General features: G+C 47.3%; 1 protein-coding gene across 1 annotated transcript in view; it reads right to left on the reverse strand.

The window, feature by feature from the left end:
• The window catches only part of RPTOR (regulatory associated protein of MTOR complex 1), a 425,447-nt gene that overhangs the window by 306,913 nt on the left and 96,987 nt on the right, over nt 1-21,547 (reverse strand). The window contains exon 3 of the mRNA XM_050764125.1: nt 21,011-21,093. Coding sequence (XP_050620082.1) covers nt 21,011-21,093 — 83 coding nt within the window. The remainder of the gene's footprint in view (nt 1-21,010; nt 21,094-21,547) is intronic.

The raw sequence follows: 21,547 nt of genomic DNA on the forward strand, positions 1-21,547 counted from the left end.
CTTTCACTGATACTCAACTCGTCCTTTACAGAACACTGGACAGAATAAAATTTGACCTTTAAAACAGTTGTTCTTCTCTGAAATCACGGAAACAACATTCTCATGCCCGAACCCGAATGCGGACAAGCCGCTGTCCTGAGACTAAACTCCAGCAGGACCTGCTCTGCTTGTGATCCCTGGGGCAGCCGCTCTGCTGAACAAAAGGTTTCTAACAATAAGCAACGAGGAATAATGACTGCCAGGTAGCTGGACAGAAAAGAGGAGATCCCTGCGATGGAAGTGGCCTAAAGAGCTGGTTTTCATTTGTAAAAGCATAGGCACACGGCCGAGAACTGCTGGGGTGTGCAGACATGGGAGACGAGGGTATCATCTTTTCTGACACTGGTCATTGTTTTCTTCTGTTGTCTGCTTGAGAGGAGGTCCTTTCTCCAGAAGTCTGCAAGAATGGCCGTGGCCGGCTCTGTCTGGGAGAACAAGTACATGCTGAGGGGACAGGGCACGAAGATCTCCCGCTGCCACCTATCAAAGGCTTTTCTGCAGAGAACACAAGCCTCTCTATGACCTCGAGTAATACTTAGAACCCGGGCCTGCCAGCCTAGGAACATGATGAAAATTATCTAACTCTGTACTTTATAAAGGCTGGTAATGAGTAAAAATGGACAGAGATGGAAGAATGTTGGAGATTATCGGGCAACCTCAGTAGCCACCCTTGTTGACAAGCTGAAAGCAATAGAACTCAATCGGATCAAGTTTGTCGAGTAGAGGCCCAACCTGCCTCTCCGCTACCCCTCAGGCCTGCTACACTAAGGGAAATGCGATAACTGTTTACTGCTACAGTATCTGAAACCTGCACTGAAGAACAGGGCAGGTTAGATGCCCGTGCCTGAAACCAGACATTTTCTCTGTGCAGTTTCCATGTCATCTGTTTGTATTAAACCCCCTGTGGTTCCAGAATCCCATCTGAAGGTCGTTCTGCCCACGGCATTTTTGTTGTTGACAAAATGGCAAACTCTTGCAGATTTTCCCACTTAAATGATTTCACAAAAAGGTTAACTTGTTTCTAAATGCCAGGCTGCCAGTGGGAAGCAAATGAACGAAAAGCAATCACCTGCCTGGTTTTATGTGCATTATCACAATCACAATTACAGTACTCATTTCACTGAAAATCTTTCAAGTCACCTCTGCAGGCTTAAGTCCAAACTGCAATTAGTATAAAGCAAATGAAGCAGCCTCCATGTTTGTTCCATGAAACCACAAAGAATATTAACATTCTCTCCCACGTGCCAATAACTTGTTATCTTGGTCCCAAGAGGCTCAGCTCCACAAAGGTCATGGGTACGAAGGGCTTACTATTTGCTATGACTTTCACTAACATCTTTAAAATGGGAAGATAAATTATGCAACTTTATTAACTCTGGGCGTCTTAGACAAAATAGTCAAGAGAAATAAACTTTGAAAGTGGTATGAGTAGAAAAAAGGGCGCCTTACAATGCTCTTGTCAGCAAGGAAGGTGATTCAGTCCTTATCCTACATCCACTCCAATACCTAAGTCCTTACTCCAGTAGGAACAAATGCACAGTCCAGCCTGCTCCTCTGGCTTCCACTGGAATGTCCACTCACACTTCCCCTACCTGGCCCGGCCCTGGTCTCCCTTCACTCCCAGCTCAGACATCACCAACTCTATGGAGCTCCCGCCGGCTGTCCCCCTCCCGTCTCTCCAAGACCCGTCTAACTCTTCCAATGCGGTACGGACTCACTTCCCCGCCTCCCTGGGAGGCAACAAGCTGTACTGGAAAGATCAACACGCACCGGGGCAGGGATCCAGCAGAATCTACCATCGGCACTGGCACACTGGGAAAGGGACGTGGAGACGGGAACGCCTTCCTCCCAGGGTTATTGGGAAAATCCAGACCCTGATGAAGCAGTGCCCTAACCACACAGAATGCCCTCAACAAGTGCCACCTACTGCATTCCTTGAGCAGACAATTCTTGGAATGCTGTTGGCTTGACTAGAAAGCCTTCTCTGGGGAAACGGTAGCGGCCTAGAAGGCGCGATCAGAGGACACAGCAGTAATTCACATGGCTTCTGGTCCAGAGAACTCGCCATCCACCTTCACAGACTGCATTCTTCCTTTCATGGCACTGTCTCAGTTGACCGTTCACTCCTCAGGCGGGTTCGCGGGCTGCTCGGCCGCCCATCTCCCCACGAGGCTCTGCCCCACGACAGCAGGGGCAAGGCTGGGCGCTGCTCACACAGGCTGAAGCACAGTGGAATCCCAGTAAACATTTGCTGGATGAATGAATGATGCTTATTTTCCCTATCAGGCTTAGAATTCTTTGCCAGTAGGAGGTATCACTTATTGTTATAGCCACAGCAACTAGCAAAGTGACGCATACATGGCCAACAATCAACTTCTTGCTGCGTTCAACCAACTAGTCATTTTCATCCTTGCACCCTTCCTGCGCCTTGCCCAGGGCTGTGATTAGATTCAGGGTCACTTGTTTCAGCCTCACCTATATTCACGGCAATGACCTAACTCTCCAGGTTCACCCTGGAGACACCAGTAGCTTGTTCTAGCACTTCTTCTAGTCTCCATCTTCTGTGTCTGCAGCAGGCTTGATCAAGGGAGAGGGAAGAAAAGTCTTCTTAAACTCATAGCAAGGAGAAACAGTTGATAATAAACATCATTTATTTTGGCAACTTTGGAGAAGAGTAGCATTTTAGGTAATATCAAATGGCAAAAGGATTTTTAATATTTCATACTGAAAGGCATCAAAAATACAGCTCTTTGAGGGAGAGTCACTAAAAATAAAAGGTTTGTCCTTCCTTCTCAGCCCAAAAGTCCCAGTCAAGGCACGGTAAGCATTTCACAACAGATGCAGGATGCGCCGGCACAGGCAGACGGGAGCGAGAGATCTCAGTGGCCTCCAGGGTTTACAAGACAAGCAAGACTTCCTCCAACTTTCCCAAGAAGATCTTCCAAGAGTTCTTCATACTTTATATCATTTCTAAAGAAAGATTTTCCCAAGAAGAAAACGGGCAGCGTGGTTAGGATGCACGCAGGTAATGAGGCACTTCCATGCCTCCCTCCTCTCCAGGAAACTCAGGTCTTTGATGTGTGACAACCAGCAAACCACCTAATTAGGAGGATGGGGAGGAGCCCAGTAAAAATCAGAGACAGCAGGTGGGAGGGGCCGCTGCACCCTCGGTTGACAACAGCAAAAACAGGTAAAGTCCTTGCCCAAAGATCTCAGTGATTTCCTTTCAAATGTTTTCATTGACAGATTAAAAAGAGGGAAGAAAGGAGGGAGAAAGGGGAGGGGAGAATGCAGAGGACAGAAGCAGAGAAAAAGGTCTCTGCAGCTCAGGGAGAAAAAAGCCCAAACTTTTTTGTTCCTTTCGAGGAGTAATGCAGATTAAAACTCTATCAGCATAAATTATGTTAATATGAACATAAAATTTACAAAAGTATATTTCACTTTGTAAGAAAAATTCCAACTCCTTCTGAAGCAAATGAACACTAAACATTTATCTCAGGCACTTTAGAGTTAAAAACCCACATTGTAATAAACGGCCCATCTCCTTCCTAATCAGGCAAACTCCCAACAGCCATGATTCCTCTGGAGACACAGACTCCCTTCTCGTTCACATCCCTTCATTAACCAACACTTCCCAAGCCTGCCAAGGCCAAGGATTCTGAGTGCTACTAAGTGCTTCTTAGGAGACCAGCAGGGACGGAGGAGGAGGCAGAGGGAGGGGCAGGAGGAGAAAAGGGTGAAGAGTGGGGGGAAGAAGACAAGAAGGAAAGGAGGGAAGAGCAAGCACTGGAAGGGGAAGGAGGAGAAGGAGGAGAAGGGGGTGGGCGCAGGGAAAGCAAGGAGGAGCCTGGAGGATGGGAGGCCATCGAGGAGGAGAAGGTGAAGCAGCAGCAGCAGCAGCTTCAGTGGGAGGGGGAACACCCTAGCACCTGAAGCAGAGAATCAATACTGAGTGTAGAAATTATTTTCTCAGGATTGCTTCTGTTACTTAGGGAACAAAAATAAACACAGCCAAATGCATTTGTGCTGGGCATTAAAGAAGAAATCGTATTTTTAATCGTTAACAAAGAATAAGAAGCCTCACAGCACATTTCAGGAGTCCGGAAGCCCAGCCCCCGCAAGCACGGATAGGACAGCAGACCTTCCAGGGAATGGGGCGCTCCACAGCCGAGACGGTGTGCCCGTGAGAGCCCTCTGCCCTAAGTCGTAAACACTCCACCACCGGAGTCCCTCCCAGACGCAGCCCTGGAGGAGGCCTGCACTTTGCTCCAACAGAAGCGAGTCCTCCAAGGGTTTCTGTCTCAGCCACGACAGGGTAAAGAGTAAAAGCCCACGCGGCTGTCACGGGGAAGATGCAGAGCAGGGGAGCCTGAGGACCCAGATCCTTGGGAGATGAGCCTCAGAACAAACACCCAGCGCAGGACGCTTCCGTGCCAAAGCAGGGCAGGCCAGCTCATCTCGCGCACACACCTGCTTGCGCACACGCACACGCACACGCACAGAACCACTCTCAGGAAAAGCAGAGGAAGGCACGAGGCCCAGGCAGGACAGGTGAGCTCAGGAAGACAGAGGAGGCTGTGACTGGGGAGGGGCTCAGAGGGGGTTTCAAAGGCAAAGTCACCTTCCATTTCTTAAGCCCAATAATGCGTAAAAACAATTCATTCTATTATTTTCCACACGGTACACAGATCCACGTGCACACTCCATAATAAGCACAAACGTAGGCACAGGCTCCCTTCACTCCCTGCCATTCAGGAACATGCACCGTTTGAGGGGAAATAATGTCAATATCTCACCTAAGAATTCAAAGACAACCAAATACCTCCCAGCTCACTGATGCCTATGCTTCCATGTCTCCAGAGTGCTGGAGGGAAGTGTAAATAAGATTCCTCACAGATTGCCCAGCTTTGCAAAGAAAGAGATGGTTGTTGTCATTTTTGTCAATTTAGAGTGGCTTGCAAAATATAACTGGAAACATACAACCAGCCAATGACCTGCAATCCCACACAGTCAAGAGAAATGAAAATAGATGGTCCACACAAGACGTGCACCCCAACAGTCATGGCAGCTTTATCCCTAAAAGCCAGTCGCTAGAAACAGGTGCGGTGTGAACCTGCGGGAGAGGGAGTGTGGATGCACACCGCATGGATGTACAGGCTCCGGAGCATCCAGCAATGAGCTGCCGCCTGGACGAGTCTCAGAAGCCTCACCCTGAGTGAACAAGGCCAAACGCAAAAGCAAAAGAATACATCACGTGTGGTCACTGTAGAAAAAGGCAAAAAGTAAGTGAGGCCACCTGGGCAAGATTATGACCGGGAAGAAAGGCTGGCAAGGCTGATTTCACCGCCCTCCTAACCTCACAGGCGGCTGCCCTCACCCGTTGCTGGATGTAGGCACAGCTAACCATGGGAGGAATTCAGTTTGCAGTTGAACTTTAAAGCAAGGATGACAACAGTCCCTCCCTAAAACTGGTCCCCTCCTGGTTCAGGGACTGAAAGCACCTTTCTAAGACTATGGAAAGCCACAAGATTAGGATTATGTGAGGGGTCTGAATTCTGCTAAGATGTAAATGTCACTAATGATACCCAGCCATCATCCCTAGCTTGCCTTTCTATAATTCCTTGCTGCTCAGGAGTCGTGGCCAGGGGTTATAAAATTTGCGACTTCCCCAATTGCTCCTGTAGAAAACAGCACTATTACAAAACCTAAGCTTGGTCTCTTGAGATGTTTTTCAGAGTTTTGCATTCTGGCAACCAACTGACCCCACCTGGACCCATCCTGTGGCCCCACCCAGAGGCAGACTCAGCGCAGAGGACCATTTTCCCCATCCCATGACTTCACCTCCCCCTCCCCCCCCCCCCCCCCCCCCCCCCGCAACCAATCAGCAGCACCCATTCCCCAGCCCCTGCCCACCAAATTATCCATAAAAACCCTAGTCTCTGGGTCCTCACAGGGGCTGATTTGAGTAATAATAAAACTCCTGTCCTTCCACCTCATGGCTTTGAGTTAAACTCTTTCTTTCCTACAATACTGCAGCCTCCGTGAATTGGTTTTATCTGTGCAGCAGACAAGAAGAACCCACGGGCAGTTCCGTGGGCAAAATTAGCCTCTGGTGACAGGAGGCAGAAGGCGGCTGGCCTCGGCCAGGAGAAACTGACTGGAAAGGGGGACTAAGGGAGCTTTCTGGGGAGTGGAAATGTTCTCTATCTTGCTCTGAGTGTGATTAAACGGGAGTATACAATTGTCAAAACTCATCAGACTAAATACCTAAGATCTATGCATTTTACTACATATAAATGGCATCTAAAAATTGCCTGGAAAAAAGTTTTTAGAAAGGCATATAAAAAAGGGGTATTCTAAACTTCAAGAGATTTAGAGAGACATGAAATATACAAAATGGAAAATAGAATGGCCCTTTCTGTACCCCTCTAAATCTGTTGTTTTGATTGTGAATTACTTAGGCCCTGGTGTGCAGCACCGTGAATCTCGAATGGTGTGGAGTCCAAATGCCAACCTAGAGAGCCAACCTAGAGTTCTGACACTCTCAGCAACTCCATTCATCACAGCCACTGTCTTGGAACCACTGGATAAAAAACCCATCCTAGGAGAACCAGGAGGCAATAGAGAGCAACTCTCTCATGCACCATCCTGAGAACCCACTAAGAAAGGGGGTGGGAGGTGGAGGATCCCTTTCCTAGCAGCAACAGAAACTCTAAGAAGAAACTTAACAACACATGCATAGGAGCGTCAGGGAGAGACTCTCCTACCTTATCGACGGACATAAAAAGGCAGAGCAGAATAGCCCAAGAAGCCACCACTGCCACGGCTGCAAAACACCAGGTCTCCCCAACTGACCTACAAGCTCATATCACCCCAATCAAAAGCCCAACACCGTGGTAGAGAAGGGTTGTTAGCTGGGGCCTGCTAGGAGCAAGGAGAGTCCTGGGGCTCCCACTCGGCTCCTCTGCTGAGACCTAGAGAGCTGGCCTGGCCACAGCGGCCTCCACCTCTGCCTCTCCGGCTCTGCCTTCACAACAGTGAACTCCATCTGCTCCTCACAGCCACCCACCTTGTGCTGAGACTTGGAATTGCTCTCCTCCTCCTAATCCATCCACAATCAATGCAGACTTTGAGAACAAGGCACTTCAGATCTCCCCCACATCTTAAGATTTCACCAAGTCAGCCATGCTCACACTCTAACTCAGCTCGTTCAACTCCTGCCACTTCCAGTCCTGCTCCCATGCTCAGGGGCCAGGGCCGACAGAAGATGGCAGCAGGAGAGAACCTTAAGTGGGGTGGGTCGGCAGGGAGACTTAGACAAAGAAGAAAAAGAGCCTGAGAAAGATGAGCAGGCCCAAGAGGAGGAAACACAGCAGAGGGAGAGGAAAACCGCCAAGGGCAGCTGGGCTGGGGGGGTTGGAGCTTGATCTTGACCTTGCCTTGTTTCCAGCAGGTGAGCCAGAGTCACAGGGCACTTTAGGAAGCTGATTGGGGGTGGCATGGAGGAGGCTCCTGCTGAGAGAAGGGTGGGGAGATGGGGTGGGGAACAATGGGAATGGGGGGACCAAGGGGCTGCCTGCATCCGGGACAGTGGCTGACCATCCTTCCAGCAGTCAGTTACCGTGAGCACAGCCAGCAGGGGTCACTTAGGGCTTGAGGGAAGGATGGGACTGCCTGTATTGCCAGGCGTGCATGGCCCTTGTTAGTCCCTTGCTGCAAAAGGGTAGAATATAAAGAAAATGGGAAACGGGGCAAGGGGTGATCATGGGTGGCGAATGGGGCTCTGGGAAGACCTGCAGGAGGCCAGTCATCATCAGACTCTTCCTGGAGCTCCACTCTGTCCCCAGCTCTGCTCCTCAGAGTGTGACTATAATTTCTATAGAACAGATGCCACTTTTTCATAAACTCTAGGGTGCCAAAGGTTGTACGATGCATCACTGTCTTCTATGTCACTAAGGAAAAAACTGCCAATTAAACTATGACACTACACAACACTTTCTCTTTGAATGGAATTTTTATCTGATACTTAGTAAGAAGAGCTATTATCAACTTACTCAGACATGTTTCTCATTTATCATTCTTTTTTTTTTTTTTGAAACAGGGTCTTGCTCTGCCGCCCAGGCTGGAGTGCAAAGGCGCGATCTCGGCTCACTGCAACCTCCATCTCCTGGGTTCAAGCAATTCTCCTACCTCAGCCTCCTGAGTAGCTGGGATTACAGGTGCCCACCACCACGCCCAGCTAATTTTTGCATTTTTAGTAGAGACAGGGTTTCACCACGTTGGCCAGACTGGTCTCGAACTCCTGACCTCAGATGATCCGCCCACCTCAGCTTCCCAAAGTGCTGGGATTACAGGCGTGAGCCACCACGCCCAGCCTCGTTTAACATTCGTATGTGACAAATGTCACAACCCAAAGGCAAAAGTCCCAAGTGGTTCCTTCTGCCTCAAAGTCCCCTTCCTACTTTGAGATGACACATGGTGAATAGGTATTTTAAATTAGTTGCCTATTATTAAAGCAAAAAATAGTCATGGTTTTAAAACAGAAGGCACATAAAAGGGTTTTGTGTAAAAAGGTAAAAGTCCCATTCTGCATCTGCCCCAGGTCACGGTGACAAATGTTCTGTGCTTCGCCTCATTTGTGGTACCCTTGCCCCTTAAAATCACATTTTATTCTGGAGTTAGATTCTGAAGTCAGTACAGACCTGATTTAAAATGTATTCTGAGGCCAGGCGTGGTGACTCATACCTGTAACTCCAGCACTTTGGGAGGCCAAGGTAGGTGGCTCACCTACAAGGAGTTTGAGATTAGCCTGACCAACATGGTGAAACTCCATCTCTACTAAAAATACAAAAATTAGCCGAGTGTGGTGACACATGCCTGTAATCCCAGCTACTCGGGAGGCTGAGGCAGGAGAATCGCTTGAAACTGGGAGGCAGAGGTTACAGTGAGCCGAGATTGCGCTACTGCACCCCAGCCTGGGTGACAGAGCGAGACTCCGTCTCAAAGAAAAATAAATGTATTTTGACCCAATATGCTGCTTTCAATACTAGAATGAGTCAACACAGCAAAACACCAAGAGGTGAAGGAAAACGAGAACGACTAAGGAAGCCACAGGCTGATGTCCCCCTTTTGTGTTCACTCCATGGCATCTGAGTGAGTGGAGGAGGGGCAGATCCACCGACTTGCCCTCCATCTATCTATGGATCTACCCACCCATGTACACATATGCCACACCCACCTACACACATTACATATGACAAGCAGGAACGGCTGACTCCTATCAGTCATATGTGCATACACTAAAACTGTTGAATACATTTTCTTCTTTTGCATTTTAAATTTGATGTATTTTAAGCTGGGCACTGTGGCTCACACCTGTAATCCTAGGTACTCCTGAGGCTGAGGCAGGAGGATCACTTCAGCCCAGGAATTCGAGGTTAGTTAGCCGTGATCACACCACTGCACTCCAGCCTAAGTGACAAAGCAAGACACCACCTCTACAAAAAAAAAAAAATTAAAAATTAGCTGGGCATGGTGGCACACATCTGTAGTCCCAGCTACTCGGAAGGATATGGCAAGAGGATAGCTTGAGCCCAGGAGGTTGAGGCTGCAGTAAGCTATGACTGCATCACTGAACTCTAGCCTGGGCAACAGAGCAAGACCCCTCTAAAAATATAAAAACAAATAAATAAAAATAAATTTAAAAAAAACAAAACATATGGCTCACACCTATAATCCCAGCACTTTGGGAGGCCGAGGCAGGCAGATCACTTGAGGTCAGGAGTTTGAGGCCAGCCTGGCCAACATAGTGAACATAGTGAAACCTGGTCTCCACTAAAAATACAAAAATTAGCCAGGCATGGTGGCACGTGCCTATAGTCCCAGCTACTCAGGAGGCTGAGGCAGGAGAATTGCTTGAACCCAGGAGGCTGCAGTGAGCCAATGTCACGCCACTGCGCTCCAGCCTGGGTGACAGAGCAAGGCTCTGTCTCTAAATTAATAAATAAACTATGTTTTAGATATCTTCCTGTAACAGAAATAAGTCTTAAATAATTCTGTGTTCTGTCCAAGTCTGAAATCCTTCAGAGGGAGAAGGATTAGAAAAGGAATGTTTTGGTAACTTTCTCTTTCTTCTATGCCTATCCATTTATTTTTCTTTACTATCTTTTCTGAGGTCAATTATGGTCATTTATATTTTCCTAGAAAAGTATGGATCGCATACAAGTTTTCCAATTTATCTGCAAAGTTTTGCAAAGCACTCTTTTATGACTCTCGATTTCCTCAACTCTTGAGTTATTTCTCCCTGATTATCTGTGCTTTCTTCTTGAATTTTGTTGGAATTTAGCCAAGATTTTTGTTTATAAAAACAAAACTTGTAACTAAAAATTCTACACAAAGATGACTTGACCTCAGGGCATGTTCCAGTCTGGGGTAAGCAGCGTGTTGATTAAGGAGCCTGTCATACATGCAGCCCTTTAGAAGAGACCCTTCCTTATACAAGCCGTGAGTAATCCTCCCCGTTCTGCCATGCGCTTTAAATCCTGCCACCCAGCCCTCCAATCACAGGTGATTACAGAGGACAGCCTCACTCCCTCAGAACCAACCCGCAGACGAGCCAGTTACCCGGGGGACTGCATGAAGCTAAGCATGAAGCTAAGCAGAGCTGATCGGCTCTACGTTGGGAAGGCAGTGGACTGCACTCAGTCTTCCACGCGCTGGGCCGGGAGCCCACCGAGGGGAGCGCCCTCACCACAGCCCGTGCAGCCCTCACCTGGGAGGGGTCTTTCCGGATTTCTGCCTCCATGGCTCCTCTGTTGTGCCTTAGCACCTGCACCAATGGCTCTCAGGCATGCCCCCAGTTTTCTGTGTTTCAGACACCACAGCGTGGGGGAGTCTCCTAATACTGTAGTCCAAAATGAGGGTATGACCCCCTGGCCTAGGGGCCACATCACAGGGCACTGGATCTGGCGCACCCTCTCTCTCCTCTTGCTGGAAGTAAATGGTACCACCTGAGCCTGGCATCTGGCATCTGTTCTCAGGGACTTTGAACCACACACTCCCTTGTCCCTGGGTGGCACTTGTCTGTCTTTTAACACGGGCCATACAGCCTGGTCATCCAGTGAAGCGTCAAACACTCTTGTGGGGGAAATTTAATGTTGAAAATCCAGTGACACAATGCAGTGGGCAGAGAGCGGAAGCTGAAGCAACAGAGGAAAGGTCAGGAGGTGGTTTAGGACCAGGGATCACTAGCATGTGAGCCCAGCTGGCTCCTGTGGGGACCCCTGGGCCCAAGCAGACAGAGTCCCACCAAAGATGATTACATCAGAAAGGAAGCACCCAGTCCTCACGCACAGGGAGGCGTAGGAACGTCCTGCAGGGTAGCTGCCGAGTGGGGAGCAGAGACCCACAGGGCTGCAGCACGGTAGAGACCAGACACTGGCGTGGACACGCACCCCCTCCTGCCGAGCTCCCGGTCCACCATGAGCCTCCAACCCGCAACCAGACTTCACAGAGGTCCAGCTCCTCAGCCACTCTACCTGCACGCACCCCGACAGGAGCTTTCTCCCAACATACACTCCAGGTGGAGAGACCACAGCTCTCAGAAAACCAAAAGACTCCTAACGAAAACACACAGGAATCTTAAGGGATTGGTATTAAATTATATACTATATCTATGATCAGTATAGTCAATAGTCATAGAACCTCTTTTCCTTTTCCAATGAGAGACAAGGTCTCACTATGTTGCCCAGGCTGGTCTCCAGCTCCTGAGCTCAAAGGATCCTCCTGTCTTGGCCTCCCACAGGCACGAGCCACAGTGCCTGGCCGAACCTCTTAACAGTTTTATGAAACAAATTATCAAGACAAAGGCTCTTTTAAGAATTAAATGTTATCATGAGGCTCTTAGAAGACACCACACATATTATTTGGAAAGGAAACAAGTCCTCACAACAGAAATTATACCTTATTCAACTGAAAAGTCTCCATTTTGAACTCTCAGAACTCAACAATAAAGACAAACACCCAAGTAATAAATGGACAAAGGACTTGAACAGACTTTCCTCCAAATGGCCGATGAGCACATGAAAAGAAGGGCAACGTCATTAATCATCAGGGAAATGCAAACCAAAACCACATGAGATGCCACCGATCACAATAACAACAATGAAAGAAACAGGAAGTCGCAGATGTTGGGAGGATGTGGAGAGACTGGAGCCCTCAGACACTGCTAGTAGACGTGGAGAAACAGCACAGCCACTGTGGAAAATAGATGGGGAGTGCCTCAGGGAGGTAAAACACAGCGTCACCGTATGACCCACCAATCCCACTCCTGGGCAGAGGCGTACACAAACACGAGTACGTACATATTCATAGCAGCATTATTCAAACAGCCAAAAGCTGGAAACCACGCAAGTGTCCATCAACCGATGAACGCATAAAATAGAAATGTAGGATATCCATACAATGGTTTTTCAGCTATAAAAAGAGTTGAGGCTGAGGCAGGACTATCACTTGAAGCCAGGGGTTCAAGACCAGCCTGAGCAACAAAGCAAGACCCTATCTCTACACATGCACACACAAAAAGTATTAAATTACTGATACATGCAATAACATGGATGAATCTTAAAAACATTCAAGATGCTAAGTGAAGAGCCCAGACGCACAAGGCCACATACTGTACGGCTCCGTTTGTGTGGAGAACCTAGAACAGGCATCTCCAGAGACAAAAGGCAGACTGCGGGGAGGGGAGATAAACAGTGACTGCCGATGCATTTTCGGTTTCCTTTTGGGGTAAGGAAAGTGTTCTGGTACTAGGCAGTTATGACAGTTGCACAAGATTGCAAAAATGTTAAAAACCAATTGAGTTGTATTTTTTTTTTTTTTTTTTTTTTTTTTAGATGGAGTCTCACTCTGTCGCCCAGGCTGGAGTGCAGTGGCGCGATCGTGGCTCACTACAACCTCCACTTCCTGGGTTCAAGCAGTTCTCTTACCTCAGCCCCCCAAGTAGCTGGGATTTCAGGCGCCCACCACCACACCCGGCACATTTTAAAAATATTTTTAGTAGAGACAAGGTTTCACCACGTTGGCCAGGCTGGTCTCCAACGCCTGACCTCAGGTGATCTGCCCACCTCGGCCTCCCAAAGTGCTGGGATTACAGGTGCAAGCCACTGTGCCCAGCCGAGTTGTACATTTTAAAACGGTGAACTTGACGTTACGTGCTTTCTATGTCCATTTTTTTAAAATCTCCATTATGTGTCACACCAACAAGTAAATTGTGGACATTTGGGAGGGAGCTGTCCAGAAACCTCCGTGAACATCCCAAATTCAAGAACACCACTGTGACATATGGTTCCCCTGCAAAATGAAATCAAGTACCGCAGACACTTTGAAGTGGCCGTCCCCCTCCAATCTGTTATTGATCGTTTCCCCCTTGATCAGCACTTTCCAATTTGGCTGGAGCGGGATTTTACAACTCTTCCTAGTTGCATATGGTGAGCATACGGTGGGTTCCTCATCGTCACCTCCAAATTTAGCTTTCCATTCTTTAACACATCATCACATCTTCCACTTTCTGACTTCAAAGCAGCACTTCCATCCCTCGCCCGGCACCTGCCTGTCCTTCAAAGCCATCTCCACATCGCTCTGTATCACGGTCCCCAAGTTAACTCAGGAAACACACATGGCACGTGAGATCTGTGAAACCACGACAGCTGAGCTACGGTTTTAGTCCCAGCCTGACGGTGGGGGGCCCTCATTTGCAATTTGTCACACACACAGACAACTCCCTTGTTAAAGGGAACATGATGATGAGAGATAATATCCTCAAGAGGCCTGTTAAGGACAGAGCTAAGCCCCTATTTCTCTCTAAAAATATTACACTTCAAGTAGGTCAATTAATAGAGGAGAGTCAGGAACAGGAGATCCTAGCAAGAGGATAAAACCAGAGACAAGGCAGGATGGGGAGGGGCTTAAGGCAGCAAGACTCCGGGCAGAATGTTCTGGGAGTGGCCTCCACCACCTCAACCATGAGGGAGAGGAAGGGATAAGGGACAGGAAGTAAGGATCTGATGACCAACCACCATGGCCTCCCTGGTGCAAATGCTTTAAATACTTTTATTCTCTCCATTAATTCTCATTTGCATGTACAAATCTTAAAAGTAACTTGTAAATAGTAACTTGTAAAAAGTAACTTGTAAAAGTAACAAGTAAATAGTAACTTGTCCAAAGTTACATTTCTAAGAAGTGGCAAAGCCAGAACTAAACCAGTTCGCATTCTTTCCACAGTTAAGCTCTCTCCACCCCACCCCTCAGTGCACTGGGAGAGAGGAGACCACATTTCCCAGGGAGCTTCCCTGCCAGTGAGAGGGGTGCGCCCACCCAGGAAGGGAAGGAACGGCGAGCCCAGCACGAGTCTGTGGACCTACGAGGCAGAGGAGAGGAGGCGGACTCCACCGATCCTCCCTGGGCCGTGATTAAACAGGCTGCGGCCCATGCTGCAACCCACTCTAGTCAACACGCGTGCTCTTCAATCCCAGATGGGCTCTCCAATGAATCCCCTCTGTGGTCTCAGAGAGCATGAGTCCAACACAGGGCTGGCCAGCAAGGGCCCCTCCGGGACCAGCTCCAATGGACTGAAACCCTGAGGGGTCTAGTCACAACTGGCTGCCATCCTCCGGGCGGCTGCAGAATGATGCCTTTCTTTCATCCTTCTTTCTGTAATGTGTTTGGTGTACCTAAAAGAATTTATAGGTCACGTCACTAAGGTACTTGGAGGGATGGCAGTGGGTGGCAACACCTTTACACTCTGGTACAATTGGTCTAAAGAGTCCGGAATAAACTGCTCTGCATAATCTAAGCTCGCTTCCAGAAGCTGCTTCCAATACCATGGCCTCTGGGGACAGGGCAAGGCAGGAAGTGCGTGGGCAGAGCTGACTACGAAGGCTTCTGGCTGAAGAGCATGAATCAGAATTCTCACTGAACACGGCACGCACGTGTAAAAGCTGTCAGGCGAGAAGCGCTAGAAGGGAGGGGAAGACGAAGTGGGAGAGCACTGCTGAGGCCAAGGCAAAAATATAAGTAAAATGTTGGTCATAGAACAGTTCTTAACTTTCTGGGCAGTAAGCAGTTAAGTGAAACTGTCAAAACACAACAGTTAACCCCAAGACAACCAGAAGATATGGTCTGTACCATCGTGCAACTGTAACGAGTACACAGGCAAAGTGCTTCACACCAGGTACTGAATTATGCAAGCTGTGAGCCATCCACCCACAGTTCTGCCTTTGCCCATGAGTCCTCATTGGCAGCTTGTCACAGAAACTCAAGGTGGATGAAGCCCAACCTTAGGACCCACAGAGAAGGAAGTCAGGTGAGTGTGGGCAGGAGGAGGGAGGGCTGGCGGCAGGGCAGACAGCAAGACAGGGATGGATGATGGAATGGTAATGGCATCAGGGTAGCATGCCAGGGGATGCTGCCAATCGTAATTATAGGGCTATTTTCACCAGCCGAACTGGACTGTCAATTTGGAACTAATGTCGCAACGTGAATGCCCTAAGCAGGAGTCACTGCGAGTAACAGTCCACCTTGGGCTGTTCCACAAATAGCTTTGGAGCACCTCCAGATGTGGGATACAGTTCTAGGGCAACTTAGCTGCTGCTTCCCCCATTATCCACATCTGACCCTGAAAATCCTAAGAAAAGGTAGAACTCACTTATTTATGGGTCTTCACTGCATCTGTATTAGCCCATTTTCACGCTGCTGATAAAGACATACCCAAGACTGGGCAATTTACAAAAGAAAGAGGTTTAATAGACCTAGAGTTCCACACAGCTGGGCAGGCCTCACAATCATGGCGGAAGGCAAGGAGGCGCAACTCACATCTTACATGGATGGTGGCAGGCGAGACAGAGCTCATGCAGGGACATGAGACTTATTCACTACGGACAACAGCACAGGAAAGACCTGGCCCCATGATTCAGTTACCTCCCACCAGGTTCCTCCTACGCATGTGGGAATTGTGGGAGTTACAGTTCAAGATAAGATCTGGGTGGGGACACAGCCAAGCCAATATCAGCATCCATCTATAAAATTCATCCCAAAACATTTGGGGGTGGGGGGCACCGGCAAGCGAGTGACTTGTGCTGATACCAGTTGCTTTGCCCACAAAGCAGAGGCCTGTCTCATCATCCCAGGGAAAAGAAGACACGTGGATCTTAGAAGCCATCCGTGTAGCGCTCCCCAAAGCCAACACAGCCACCTGAGCAGCGGGAGCACTCAGTACCAAGGATTTCACAGTTTGTCACACATGGCCACACGACACTCCCCGTGAGGCAGACAGGTCAAGCAGCAACCCCATTCAGGGACAAGGAGAAGACATCTGGATTCCAATTATCCTCACTACAAACCCCTATACAACACGGCATTACACATAAACATGCAGTTCTACAAGTAACACTTGTGCCTAAAATCCAAAAGACACACCTGTTAAGTGTCCAAAGTAGAACCAAAACTGTCCACCACTGGCCTTCACAACCCCCTTGCTCCCCGAACCCTCTCCTCCCAACAGGAGGTATAGTCATCAGCTTCGGTTCATTCAAAGCATCTCATAAAAGCATACAAACAACTCTATTATCAATACCATGGAAAGGATGATTGTCATTTACATTAAAATGCGATAACAATTTCTACTGGGCTAATGAACCAGGTCTTGGGAGCTGTTTTGTTCTCTCCTTGAACATACTCTGCTTGCGATTAGGCACTATAAAAAAAATGTTTATCTAACGGTAAAACCAACTTTCATCCCTTAACCACAAATTAACTGTGACACATCTGAGAAGCACGCTGAACTGAAGGGAAGATGGCATTCAAAACCTGTTCACTGTAATCCACAAACCAGGGCTGTGCGTGGATAACTAAGAACTGTTGGCCACATGGAAACTGACTCAACCTGACCGCTCAGCTCCCTGGAAGCCCCACGGCTGCCACACGGGACTTGCTGCCTTCACTACTTGCAGACCTGGACAAGAGGAGAACGAGTTCCTACAACAACATGGCTCCGTGACTGAGGAGCACCTTCCGCCGCCTCCTCTAGACACCCCTGCCCGACGGACGGACTCGGTCAGTGGAGGCACCACCACGCTATTTCATCTTCCTTAGTAAATGATACATATTCCCAAAGAAACTTATTTTTAAGGCACCGGAAGAATTAAAGCTCACCCCAAGTGAAGAGGTGTGGCCTCTGCTCCTGGTGTTGTCCACTCTCTCTGGGGAAAGAAGGACACAGAGACCGAGGTCCCTCCTGTTTGCCTTTTTCCACAGGCTCCAGCTCCTAACTTCCATCCTGTACTAAACTGCCAGAAGCCCCAATCTGTTAGAAAAATTCTCTTAAAAGATAAATTCTTCACTGTATGCTCCCAGCTTTATAATAATCTCTTACTCCCAACTCCCAATAAAACTTTCATTTGAGACTTATGATGGAATGAGTGAGGTTTTACTGCAGAATTTTCCACTGAAACAATGGTCGGCATTTTTCCTCCAATCTCTGGCAGAACACAAATTTATGCACCTACGAGGTAATAAGGCAAAGCCTTAAATTTAATCAGAAGAAACATTTCATCAGTGGCAAACTGATAAATTATTTAGAAAAGGGCTCAATGGGCCTAAGCAAGGAAATACAGGCCAGATAGTGGCTGGCAGCCTTCAGAAAAAAATATAATCACCATGGTTTCTCTCAATTCCTTTTGAACTGGAATCACCTATATCAAAAGCTAGAAAAATGAAGAAGAATAAGTCCAAGCGTCCCAGCATCGGCAAGGAAATCATTAGAGGCTTCCAGGCACCACTCTGGTGCCACTGACGGGGGTTCGGCTTTCTGCACCTCCTGGATGGACGCTACCTTCGAGGAAACAGGCATTTCCTACTCTGCTCCCATCCATGACAGCGTGGAGGCAACGACTCCGGCAAACTTTAATGAAAATAACCTCATTTTCATTAAATGACCCAAGGTTTTCCACTCTTGCAATAAAGGACACCGAGAAAGAGAAAACCAGATATATGGGTCTTTCCATCGAAGGCCTGGGAAATTTAATAACGCCCCCATTGTTTTACTGCAGATGGCACATCAGCCTCTTTTTATTACTGCAGAAACTCGAGAGCCCTGTAGAGTGCAATCAAGCGGTGCGTGTTTAGCCTCGCAATGTTTCAAAGGACCCTGATTTACAGTCAGGAACCAGGCCCCTTGCACACAAACATCTGAGCTTGCTAAGTGCCTCCTGTTCTGTGCAAACTCTAGAAGGCAGCATGAGGTCTGCCCCACACTGAGAGCCGTGCTATCTATGCCAGGCCTCCCTCCCTCTGTCCTGTAACCCACGGAAAGCCGTGAGGAGAAGTGTACCACGCGCACCGGGGCAGGTGCTATTATTACCCAGTGCATATGGCACGGCCCCACGCTCACACCAGAGAGCCGGTCAGAGGTATCCTGTGACATCCGACACCTTAGGCTAATTTCTAAAATAGATGAGGCCCACCCATGGTTAGTAACAGGAAATTTTAAAACATTTTTATTGTACTTAAAAATGAATGCAATAGTGTTGGCATTCGAAAAGCAAATATTAGGTATCCATTGTTGTGGTTTTGCTTCCTGAATGCAGACAAAAGATCCCACTCTGTGTGCATGAACGGCTTCTTTCTAGGCTGCGGCGGATACTTTATTCCAGATTCCACTTCATAAACCAGCCCAGATGGGATCCCGCCTGCGCTGGTACCTTTTCCGAAGCATCCTGTAATCTTGACACATTCTCCATCGCACCAGCCCTTCAAACGATCTCTTACTCAGAAAATTATTTTGCACATCCATTCTTGAAATGTGGCCAACTTTAACAAATTTTCCCAGACTACAGATCATCCAGAGGACTGCACCCCTTTGCACCTGTGCTCGCCGTCCGAGTAAAACTGTGCCACTGTCACAGAAAGGGAATCCTCCATCCCGCACTGAGTCTGCACTGTCATCTTTCTGGCTGTCATCACTGACCCACATGGAAAGGTGGCCTTTCCTACCTCATGATGCCTCTTCTCAATGCCATGGAGAGATCTGCTCCTAGACAGAAATTTAGATTAAAAATAACAGATGCCACTTTAGAAGATTCCATTTCCTGTCAGCTAGCATCAACGAGCTGGTATCTACCAAGCAAAACTAATAATAAAGCTAGCAGTAAATCAACTCTTAGCACTCAAAAAAAAATTGTAAATTATAGCAAATGGAATACACATACAATATCTTGAAATATTAAACACACATATTCTGAAAGGCTATATTTCCTTATCTAATAATTCTTGGAAAAGAAGAAACTAGTTATAATGGCAGAGACTCGTTCTAGAAAGAACACAATTGGTAGATCTGAATTCATTGGGTTACATTCTTTTTTAAACAAAGGTACCTAGTAAAGTGCAAAGGTACAAAGCCAAACCCAGGAGATAGGCAGAAGTAGCCGGAGAGGTATTCCTCTGAATTCCCATGGTGGTGGTTAACGACACACCATATACCGACACGGCCATGTCTTCCAATACTGCCACTCTGCCTCACACTCCTGTAAGCGCCCATCTCACCATGCTGAGACCCTAGGGTACCTTCAAAGTCTTCAAAGAAGCTATTTTCTACAGAAAACACAAGGCATCTCGACTACATTTTTACAGGACTCCGCCATCCAAATCTCTCTCCGGTCCTCATCTCATCCCCAAACACACTGCGCTCTCAAGAAAAAGCCTATGGCATGTTTACACAAACCACCAAGAGGCAACGAATTTCAGAGAGGAAAAATAAAGCCATTAGGCATCCATAGAAAACCCATGAAGACACTGCCTTCTAAAGAACACAAGTCTGCTGTTACTGACTTGACAGGTCGGCAATGCAAAGCATAAAGGCACACCCTAAGACACAGAGATGCTTCCTAACAGTTAGCTCACGACTGGAAGCAGCAGCAGAAACGACCTAAGGGCATTTTTAAAGGCAGGAAAAAAATCATTTTTGGCTATTCTCTTACTCTAAGAATGTAAATAATGCATAAGGAATCCCTAAATCCCAGATTATGTGGATAAATGATCCACAAATCAAAATTCCAACCAAATAAGTGTTCAAAAGGTTCCATAAATCATGTGTTTCCATGAGGCTTACATCAAAAAGGGGAGAGTAAAACTCGCAGGAGACGCGCAGGTAAGGCACCTTCTCAACCTGCGTTCTTCATTATGTTCCTTTAGGTAACTCGAGTCCCCATCACACAAAGCTGAATACAGGGCACCTCCATAAGCGCCCAGATTCCTAGTTTTTTAATTAAATTTATTAAATCTCCAAACCAGTTAATAAGAAAGGCTAAAGGTCTTTGGGTGGATTACAAATAAGATCTTAAAGGCAATTTGACACAGTTATATTCTATGCCACTTTTCTTTAAAAAAAAAAGGAAAAAAAAAAAACTGTAAGATACAAGCAAAAAAAACCCACACACACTAATTGGTAACTGGCTCCCTAAAAAGAACCTTATCTTTTGAATCAAAGACAAAGTGTATAATAGGTGTCATCTTTTGAATGTTGGGTGCTTTTTGCGCAACTATTTGAAAACTGAAGACACGAGGAATAGCATTAACTAGTTGAGGTTAAAGAAAAATTATTGAAAATACATTTCCTGAGAAAAATTAAAACCATGGTTAAGAGCAGCAAGAATACTTTTTCTTTTCTAAAAATCTGGAACAAACTTAAGCAAAATAAGTTGGACTGTCCAATGCAAGACTCACAATAATGTGTACGTCGTCAAGACAATACAGCCACCAACAGCCAGCAGGCAAAACACAGGCACACGAAACACAGTGCGCAGGCGCCATGCCGCACAAGGGCAAGGTGTGCATGGAATTCTCACTTGGATCCAAAGAGTGTTGGAAACCAAGGAACTGGAGTTTCCCTGTAAGAAGGAAAGTGAAGCACGCTTACCCTTGGCTGCCAGTTCTCGTACTGCTTCTGTAAATTTGCACCGATGGTTTCCAGAGCTTTCTGAGGACCCATCGACAGAGGATCTGAGGAAGCAATGGAAAAGAGAAATTCTTTATGTCTCCGTTTCCTCCTCTGCTAGGCCTCTCTTCCACAGTTTCTCCTTATATAACGCACTTCAAAGTCACCTTTGACTAAAAGCCATACAACGCGTAAGGTTGATCAGTGTTAACCAGATTTACAGAACAGCTAAGGTGCTCAAACAAGCTGACACGCCGTGAAAGCCAGTGTTTCAACATCACGGGCAAGTGACTGCTGTTCTTCTACCCACATTCATTTGTATTTCGGCACCTGCAGCTTTCCCACACTTGCACTGTTTTATTCTCAGGCTCCCACTCAGGCTTTCTATGAGAAGGCAGCTCTGCAGTGACAGCATATGCTTCCTCCTGTTCAAACTATGGCTCTCATTGGTACAGGAAAAGGAGGAGAGAAAAAGACAAAGAAGTGACATTTTTTAATTAATTTTCATCCGCACTCAGT

The sequence above is a fragment of the Macaca thibetana genome, chromosome 16, assembly GCF_024542745.1.
Source record: "Macaca thibetana thibetana isolate TM-01 chromosome 16, ASM2454274v1, whole genome shotgun sequence".
In the NCBI taxonomy this organism is placed as follows: domain Eukaryota; kingdom Metazoa; phylum Chordata; class Mammalia; order Primates; family Cercopithecidae; genus Macaca; species Macaca thibetana.